Source organism: Tachysurus fulvidraco, chromosome 1 (assembly GCF_022655615.1).
Source record: "Tachysurus fulvidraco isolate hzauxx_2018 chromosome 1, HZAU_PFXX_2.0, whole genome shotgun sequence".
NCBI classification, from domain to species: Eukaryota; Metazoa; Chordata; class Actinopteri; order Siluriformes; family Bagridae; genus Tachysurus; species Tachysurus fulvidraco.
This window is the reverse complement of record NC_062518.1, coordinates 17,209,870-17,219,869: the sequence shown is the minus strand read 5'-3', so window position 1 is coordinate 17,219,869 and position 10,000 is coordinate 17,209,870. Positions and strand designations below refer to the sequence as shown.

At 52.0% G+C, this 10,000-nt stretch overlaps 1 protein-coding gene across 3 annotated transcripts in view; it reads left to right on the top strand.

The window, feature by feature from the left end:
• The window catches only part of LOC113649228 (low-density lipoprotein receptor-related protein 1B-like), a 176,857-nt gene that overhangs the window by 121,766 nt on the left and 45,091 nt on the right, over window positions 1–10,000 (top strand). For 2 of the 3 annotated variants that reach the window (XM_047820298.1, XM_047820293.1), the window contains one exon: window positions 8,655–8,844. The exons of the other annotated variant lie outside the window; for it this stretch is intronic. In XM_047820298.1, coding sequence (XP_047676254.1) covers window positions 8,655–8,844 — 190 coding nt within the window. The remainder of the gene's footprint in view (window positions 1–8,654; window positions 8,845–10,000) is intronic. 3 annotated transcript variants of the gene reach the window in all.

The following is a 10,000-nucleotide window of genomic DNA, read 5'->3' as shown; positions in this document are numbered from 1 at the left end:
CACACAGTGTGCAGCCTGCCATTGTTGAAATTTATTTGATTTACTGATCTGTTTATTTGCCATAAAATGATCTTTTGCTGGCCACAGAATGTTTGTTGGTGCGATCTGAAGTGAAATATGTCCGCATGGCAACCCAGACATTATCTGCCCTGTGGTCTGCTCCAGTGGGATTCCTTCCCCAGTCAGCTTGCATTCATTCATTCATTCATTCATTCATTCATTTCCTACTGCTTATCCGAAATTCTCGGGTCACGGGGAGCCTGTGCCTATGTCAGGCGTCATCGGGCATCGAGGCAGGATACACCCTGGACGGAGTGCCAACCCATCACAGGGCACACACACACTCTCATTCACTCACACACTACGGACAATTTTCCAGAGATGCCAATCAACCTACCATGCATGTCTTTGGACCGGGGGAGGAAACCGGAGTACCCGGAGGAAACGCCCAAGGCACGGGGAGAACATGGGCATGGAGATGGGAATCGAACCCCCAACCCTGGAGGTGTGAGGCGAACGTGCTAACCACTAAGCCACCGTGTGTCTCTGGTGGTTTGCTCAGAAATTCCCAAAATTATAGAAAGTCAGAATTAGGAGTCTAAAGTCATTCTCGGTACTCTGAAGTAATCCCAGCTTCACTGTGCTGCAATCAGACTGACATATGACTCATGACTCGTAACTCAGGTAAGTAGATCAGGATAAAGGAATAGAAAGGTATCATCAGGATTAGAAATGAATCCCCTGATGAGAACCAGACGAACGAGCTGTTACTATAGAAATGATAGCACGTTAGAGCGAGAGCGTTAATGTAAACGTGCGCTACTGACGGAGCTGCTGTTCAAGACAATTAATCAACACCTGACCACCAATCAGAGTGCGGGATTGAACAACACCGTGTGTGTGTGTGTGCGCGTGTGTGTGCTCGTGTGTGTGTGTGTGTGTGTGTGTGTGGTCCTGTTATTAGTGTACAGTTACGATGTATTTTATCACAGCTGATTGCTTTAAGACTACAGGGAACACTTCGAGCTGAAATGAAAGGAGTGTAGCTTTAGTCCATCGCTCAGTGTGCTGTTCATTACAGTGCAGAATGAAACCGTGCGCTTTTCTCACTGCACCACTGTTCATTTAATCCACTCGCCCCGACAGCATGAGCCGTCTGCATGAGCCGTCTCCTTTCAGCCGGGTTTAATCAGGCTGTGAGAGTCAGACAGCCCTCTGGACACACAGACTATAATAACCCAGTCCAGTCAAACCTCACTGTGTTCTTATGCGGAGACGATCAATGTTTATCGGACAGCGGGCTTTAAAAATGTCGTTTTGGGCCTCGTTCCGTTTCGGAGCTTGAACAGAAATCGATGAGTGCGTCACAAAACTCGTCTACATAGAAAAAAAAACCCTGAAAACTGTGCTGCATTTGTGTCCTGTTCAGGTGACCAGATGCTCTGAGGCTCGACTCACAGCAGGTACAAAAGTCCAAAGCATCATTACATCCACCACCAACACAAGAAAAGTTCTGGCCTGCTGTTGCTCTGCTTCAGAGGAGGTTTTGAGCTCCACGTTATTATCGACACCTCTGTGAAGGTTCCCTTTCGAGGGAACTCGACGCTGCGTCAGTGCTGACGCTATGGGAATGCTTCTTTGAGGAAGTTGTGTCTGAAGCTCTGTGTGCACACACGCCATTTAATGGCTCGGAAAGGACACGTGACGGAGTTAATTACTCGCCAGTAAGTCCATATAAGGGCATCTACGTCACGCTGCTCCAGCTTTTTTTGTCTTCAGGAAGCGCTCTGTGTATGTGTGTCGTTTGTCTGTCTGTCAAGTGCAGGGAAAGAAAAAAAATAGGGAAAGACTAGGCAAAATGTTGCAGTCTAAGCACTTTAAGAGATGCGTGCATCCTTGCCCCCGCTTTATCACGGCAGACGACGCGCATTCTCTTTGTGTGGTGTGTTTGGGAGAGGAGCATGCCCGGTCGGCTCTCGAGGGAGCCGGCTGCGTGCATTGTGAGGGATTCCCTCTCCGCACGCTCCGATCCCGCCTGGCTGTGTTTTCAGCTTCGGCTGCGCCTCGTGGTTCGGGTCCTGCGTCTGCCGAGGCAGCGCGGCGGCTTCAATCATGGGTTTCCCAGGTTGAGTTAGCGGAGGCGGAGCAAGAGACGGGTGTTCCCCTTTCTCTTGCCCTCTCCCCTGACTCCGATCGCTCGGTTTCGCGTTCGGGAGCTCGCGCTGCGATTTCTCCCAAACCCGGAAGAGAGCATGCTGCTTTCCGCATCCGGCTCTGAGGAGCTCGATGTCGAAGGGGAGGGGCTTTCCACCTCAGAACGGCCGACGCAATCAGTCGCGTTCGAGGAGCTCCTCGAGGTAATAACTCGGGCTGTTGAGAAGCTGAATTTAGATTGGCCTGAGGAGGTAGTTGGTGTCGCCCATTCTAAGCTGGACGACCGCTTTCTCACTTCAGGCCATCAGCCACCTGCACGCAGGCGTCTGCCATTTCTTCCAGACCTCCATACTGAGGAAAAATCCCTTTTCGGCGCGTGTATTTTCTCCAGCCATGTCAGACTATTCAGCCATTAATGGGCTTGAAGACCATGGGTATAGGACGATGCCGAGGGTTGAAGAGACGCTAGCCAGTTATCTCTCCCCTGCATCGCCCGCATGGAGAAAACCTGCCCTTCCATCCGAGCCATGTAGGACCACTTCGGCCATTGTGGGTAAGGCCTATGAGGCAGCGGGTCAAGCGGGTGCAGCGCTGCACACCATGGCGGTCTTGCAGGCCTACCAGGCTGATCTGCTAGCAGAGCTGGATGGCGGTGAAGGGCTGGGACCTCAGGCGGTGTCCGAGCTCCGCCGCGCCACTGATCTCGCGCTCCGTGCCACGAAGCAGACGGCCCGCTCTATAGGCCGTACTATGGCTGCGCTGGTTGCCGCGGAGAGGCACTTGTGGCTTAATTTGACGGGCATAAGGGACAAGGATAAGTCCTTTCTCCTGGACGCCCCAGTTTCACCTCAGGGCTTGTTCGGCGACGCAGTTAGTACTGTCGTCGACAGGCATCAGGAGGTGAAACGCCAGTCAGCGGCGTTCAAGGAGTTTCTCCCTCGCCGCGGGGAGCAGCCTGGGCCATCATCTAGCCGCCCCCCCCTTCTAGCTCACTCAGGGCAGTGAGAAGAGCTAGTGTGGCGGCCCGAGCCCCCCCGTCTAAAACTAGGGAGGCCGGTTCACATGCCCGGACCCGTCCGGTGAGAGAGGACCTTAGGTCTGTCCTCTCAGCCAAGCGGGCCACGAAGGAGTCCTGATGCCCGAGGGCAGGGGCTCCTGGGAGCGCCCTATTCAGAGACGCTCCCCTACTGCCAGCCTCGCCGCCTTTGTCGTTTCGGGGGGCAGTGGGGCCTGTGTCGGCTCCCCTTTCTTGTGCGGATCTTCCCGGGTTCGCGCCTGCCAGTGCGCTGTTTCAGGGCGCCTGGGAGGTCTGCACAAGTTTGACGCCACTGTCAGGCAGCCTGGCAGCGTGGAAACTTCTGCCAGGGGTGTCTCAGTGGGTCCTGAATACTGTGGAAAGAGGGTACAGGATCCAGTTTTCCTCTCGTCCTCCGTGTTTCCAGGGTGTGTTGCCCACAAATGTGGGCGGGCACCAGGCGGCGTTCCTCCGGGAGGAACTCCTCTCACTTCTGGAGAAAGGGGCCATAGAGCATGTTCCCCTCCCAGAGCGGGACTCCGGCTTTTACAGCCGATATTTTGTTGTTCCCAAGAAGGACGGGGGGCTGCGTCCGATTCTGGACCTGCGGGCTCTGAACTGTACTCTGAAGACTTACAAGTTCAAGATGCTCACGCTCAAGATGATCGTGTCCCAGATCAGATCCGAGGACTGGTTTGTCACGATCGACCTCAAGGATGCTTATTTCCACATAAGCATTCTGCCGGAGCACAGGAAGTTCCTCAGGTTCACTTTCGGGGGCGAAGCATACCAGTATCGTGTCCTTCCTTTTGGCCTAGCCCTTTCACCATGCACGTTCACGAAGTGCATAGATGCTGCCCTGGCACCATTGCGTCTCCAGGGCATCCGTGTACTGAACTACCTGGACGACTGGCTCATTCTTGCCCAGTCGGAGGCTATGGCAGCCAGGCATCGAGATGCTGTGCTTGCCCACATGAGGTCCTTAGGACTCAGGCTGAACCCAGGAAAGTGTGTGCTTTCTCCTTCTCAGAGAACCACCTTTCTGGGGTGGTTTGGGACTCCACCACGATGCGGGCACATCTGTCTCCCACCCGGGTAGCCTCCATCTTGTCAGCGGTGAAAGCTATTCGGCTAGGCCGCAGCCTCTCTGTTGCCGAGGCACAGAGGGTGCTCGGACTCATGTCAGCAGCAGCCAAAGGGTCTGCTTCACATGAGGCCATTCCAGCTCTGGCTCAAGGGGGCGGGCTTTCATCCTCGCAGGCATCCCCTCAGGGTTATACGGGTTACGCGCCGTGGGCTTCGTACCCTCCTTATGTGGAAAAGACCCCGGTTCTTGGCCTTGGGTCCCATTCTAGGGGCGTGTCACCGTCGCAGGACTCTTTCGACGGACGCCTCGCTTTCGGGCTGGGGCGCAGCCTTAGATGGCCGCCCGGCCCAGGGTCTATGGGAGAGCCCCTGTCTATCATGGCACATAAATTGCCTGGAGATGAGGGCTGTGTTCCTAGCGTTGCAGCACTTTCTCCCGCACCTGGAGGGCTGTCATGTCCTAGTGTGAACAGACAGCACCGCGGTGGTGTCCTATATCAACCATCAGGGCGGTCTGTGTTCACGCCCCCTGTTCAGGTTGGCGTGGCAGATTCTGCTCTGGGCAGAGACCAGGTTTCTTTCGCTAAGAGCGGTTTTTATCCCAGGGCGTGTAAATCGGGAGGCAGACTTCCTGATGAGGCAGGTGCTGAGGCCCGGGGAGTGGCGTCTTCACCCTCACGTGGTGAAGCGAATCTGGCAGATTTTCGGCCGGGCGGAAGTGGATTTGTTCGCCTCAGAGGAGTCGACCCACTGTCCGCTGTGGTTCTCCCTCTCTCACCCGGCCCCGTTGGGCCTGGATGCCCTGGTATGGACGTGGCCGAGGCTCCGTCTGTACGCCTTTCCCCCGGTAGCTCTGCTCCCGCAAGTCCTAGCCAGAGTGCGCCACGACCGGGTCAACCTTCTCCTAGTTGCCCCCCGTTGGCCCTCTCGGGTTTGGTTCACGGACCTAGTCTCCCTCCTGTACGGCACTCCATGGGAGGTTCCCGTCAGGAGGGATCTCCTCTCTCAGGCGCAGGGGGCAATTCTTCACCCCCGCCCCGAGATGTGGAAGCTTTGGGTCTGGCCCCTGAGGGGGACCAGCTCCTAGACACAGGCCTCTCAACTGAGGTGACAGAGACTCTGCTGAATGCTAGGGCTCCCTCCACTAGGAAACTGTATGCTCTGAAGTGGAGGCTTTTCCGCCTCTGGTGTGACGAGCACTCTCAGGATCCAGTTCACTGCCCGGTTGGTACAGTGCTGGAGTTCCTGCAGTCTTGCTTTTCTCGGGGCCTGTCCCCGTCTACTCTAAAGGTGTACGTGGCCGCAGTTGCCGCGAACCACGAACCTGTCCTTGGGGCCTCCTTGGGTAGGCACCCTTTGGTCTCTCGCTTTCTGCGTGGTGTCAGGCGGCTGAGGCCTTCCTCTAGGCCACGCCTTCCTTCCTGGGACCTCTCTGTGGTCCTGGAGGGGCTGCTGGAAGCCCCCTTTGAGCCCTTGGAGTCAGCCTCTGAGAAGTTTCTGACCCTGAAGTCTGCTCTGCTTCTTGCCTTGGCCTCTCTCAGGAGAGTCGGGGATTTGCAGGCTTTGTCGATCGCCCCCGCCTGCCTAGAGTTTGCCCCCGGTATGTCCAAGGCTATCCTGCACCCCAGGCCAGGATATGTCCCTAAGGTGCCCAGGATGGCGGGATGTCCCATCATCCTGCAAGCCTACTGTCCCCCGCCCCATGAGTCGGCGGAGCAGGAGAGGCTGCACTTGCTTTGCCCGGTAAGGGCCCTGAGGACTTACGTCCACCGCTCTAGCTCGTGGCGTAACTCCTCTGCCCTTTTTGTCTGTTTTGGGGGCCGGAATAGGGGTAATCCAGTTTCCAAACAGCGCCTGGCGCACTGGGTGGTGGAGGCCATTACTCAGGCCTATGAGGTGCGCGGTCATGCCTCACCTCTTGGCATCAGGGCCCACTCCACTAGGGGTATCGCCTCATCCAGTGCCTTGGCCAGGGGTGTCCCCATTGAAGATATTTGTGCTGCGGCAGGATGGTCCTCTCCGCACACCTTTATCAGATTCTATGACCTGGACTTGGACCCCACTCCAGGGTCCCAGGTACTGCGGGGCCTATGATGTGCTGTTCCCAGTCTGCTCGTGCTCTCTCACGGCCTAAGGCGCAGTCATCGACTGGTGCGTGGCGGCGTGGGTATTGGCATTCCCATCGCGTCAGCACTGACGCAGCGTCGAGTTCCCTCGAAAGGGAACTACACCAGGTTACGTATGTAACCCGGTTCCCTGAGAGGGGAACGAGACGCTGCGTTGCTGGACACGCCCCAGGCATCCGTTCGCGCTTCCTTCAGACAAAGAGAGCTGGAGCAGCGTGACGTAGATGCCCTTATATGGACTTACTGGCGAGTAATTAACTCCGTCACGTGTCCTTTCCGAGCCATTAAATGGCGTGTGTGCACGCAGAGCTTCAGACACAACTTCCTCAAAGAAGCATTCCCATAGCATCAGCACTGACGCAGCGTCTCGTTCCCCTCTCAGGGAACCGGGTTACATACGTAACCTGGTGTAGTTTTTATAGAAGAAATCCAGATGGTGTTCTTCAGTAGTGTCTAAACCACTGCCTTTAAACACAAACAAAAACATACTGAGAGAAAGAACATCACCAGGATATTACTGCATGACAAGTCTCAGCTGTAATCATCATATTAATCACTGCTTTCCCACATAACTGGGACATGCCCCTGATTTAGAAAAGCTCCACCCCCTGCATGTATGACTCTGTTAGGATCACGCCTGGACTTTACTTGTACCATGTGTTCAGGTGTCTGCCCCGTCCCTTGTCTAGTTCCTTCCTGCTTCAACACGCCTGTTCCTCTTGTGTCTAATTGTCTCACTACTTATTCCGGCTGCGTTGCCTTGTACAGCGCCGAATCCTGGTCTTTGTGTCTTCTTTGTGTCTCTGGTTTGTTCCTTAGACTTTTGGTTTTCTTAGCTATCCTTGCATGTGTGTCACCTCGATACTGGTCCAAGACTTTAAAAAGAGGGCGGAGCCAAACTGCCAATCAACAAAACGTTCACGAGGAAAGAAAGTTCAATTCAGTGTGAATCAAGACCATCGGCGTAAGTGGACAGAAGGCAAGGTGTTCTAACAACTGGGTTCTAACAATCGAGAGCCCTTTTAGTTCAGTTCTCCATCTGTTCATAAACGGTTCTAAGGTGCAGAACATACCTGACAGAGAGCAACCTTGTCTTACACTTTAAAAGTAACCACTAACCTTCAGTACACTCTCAGTAGAAAACACATCTTTTGTTGATAAAATCAGGAATAAACGCTTCAAGTGTTTAACCCTAAATGGTTCTTTTTCTACTTGTTCAAAGGGCTTCTCCTGATCTATAGAGACTAATCAAGACGTTTGGAGATGTTTAGAAGGTCTCAAACCAGCGAGATGTTATAAAATATATGTATAGACCTCCAAGGAATGCAGTAGGTTTGATCAGGATGATTTACTTCTTCTACAACATTTCCCAGTCTTCATAATCAGTGCATAATAAAGACACCGGTCTCCAGTTTTTGGTGTCAGTACATGAAAATGTGTACTGTTCATTGGAGGAGTGAAGAGATTTCTAAACATCATTTAAACCGTGTTTCTCTCCGGCTAGATGCTGGCGTAAGGGAGGGAGGGAAGGAGGGGGGGAGGGAGGGAGGGAGGGAGGGAACAGAAGAGAGGCTGAGGATCAGATGGTGTTACTGTAATGCCTTTGTACAGGGAACATGTGTCTCACTTACTGACAGAGACAGGAGATAAATGATGGACAGAGTTATACTGACATCTCATATGCACACACACACACACACACACACACACAATGACTCTGTGTGTTCTCAGAGTAAATGCATTGTACAAAGTCTGAATCTTTTTCTTATTAATATGCCAGTAATCCGTGAGGAACATGTCAGAGCTTTAACAGAAAGTTATCTTAGCTTTAAGGTGATTTCAGTACATTGAGATATCAGGGCCGTACACTGTGTTATCGGGGTCTATATAAAGGATTCAGTGTTCTCTCAGATGGCCAACTGAACAACCCTCAGAGGGCTCCACATTTCTCTGGGTGTATCGTGTTCTTACACGAGCTCCAGCTGATTTATTACTTCTACACTACATCTGCTCTGTGTATCTCCACCTTGTGCACCTTCATGCTCTGAGAGAACTATGTCAGAAATGTTCACAAACACACACATCAGCTTGCAGCATTTGAGTGTGCTGTTAGTTTAGCATCGGATGAACATGGACTGTTCCTGGGATGAATGATTATGTCCTGTAATGTTGATTACTGTGTGATTAGAGCCAAAGTAAAGTTAATGTGTCTAAGTGTGTAATAAATTGTGTATTGTGTGTAATTTGGCTGTTGTGGTGTGTATTGTGTGTAGAAGTAGGTTCAGTGGTGGGTTTAGCGTATCATCGTGGTTGGGACGCATTATACTGGACCAGTGCCACTGCCTCTACCATCACACGACACTCACTGGACCAGAGCCGAGTCGGAGCCTGGACCCGGGACACGGTGGTCCACATGGACAGAGATGATCGCCCTCATGCCCTCACGCTGGATGAGTGTCAAAAGTTTGTTTATATTTTATTATTATTATTATTATTATTCACATTAATTTATTATTTATAGAACTAAAGCAATGTCAGAACACCTGTGACTTCCTGTGACTCCCCGTGACTCCCTTTGACTCCCCATGACTCCCTGTGACTCCCCGTGACTCCCCGTGACTCCCTGTGACTCCCCGTGACTCCCTTTGACTCCCCGTGACTCCCTTTGACTCCTGTGACTCCCCATGATTCCCTTTGACTCCCTGTGACTCCCCGTGACTCCCTGTGACTCCTGTGATTTCCTCTGATTCCCTGATTCACTCTGACTCCTGTGATTCCCTGTGACTCCTGTGATTCACCCTGACTTCTGTGAAACCCTCTGATTCCCTGTGATTCCCTCTGATTCCCTGTGACTCCTGTGATTCCCTCTGATTCCCTGTGACTCCTCTGATTCCCTCTGATTCCCTGTGACTCCTGTGATTCCCTCTGATTCCCTGTGACTCCTGTGATCATGCTGTGTTGCTGAGTCAGTTTACTAAACAGTGTTATTTGTGTATCAGATTCTCTGTTGTAGTTTATTTAGTCACACATGGTTATGCTAAAGTCAACTGACCACATTGTGTTTAAAGAATGCAGTGGACGATCAAATCAAAGACAAGGACAGTGTTTATTGTCCCTCATCTGTGAAGTCAAGCTCCACTATGAAACCAAACATGTCCTATTAAATCTGACTTATTTATAGCTCCAAAATAATCTTTAATGACTGCACATTCAGCTTTTTTTTTTTTAACAACCCCCTTCTCCCCCGCCCCCCCACTCTGTCTCCTGTCTCTGGGAAACGAGTCGCTGTGGAAGGTTCAGATTTTGCTTGGTTCTCACATGGAGCTGTGAGAGAAACACTACGTCATCTTTCATTACTTTATTTTTTTTACACATTATTAAAGGAAAAATGAAGCTGGCTTTTGTGTGCTAATAATTTAATAAGTTACATTTAGACAAACGTAATAGTTTCTGTGTTATTGTAGAGTTCTTCATTCTCCTGACACGCAGCTGTGCTAGCAAATACAGGAACGTGTGTGTGTGTTTGTTTGTGTGTGTGTGTGTGTTTGTGTGTGTGTGTTTGTGTGTGTGTGTGTGCGTGTGTGGTGTTTGTGTGTGTGTTTGTGTGTGTGTGTGTGTG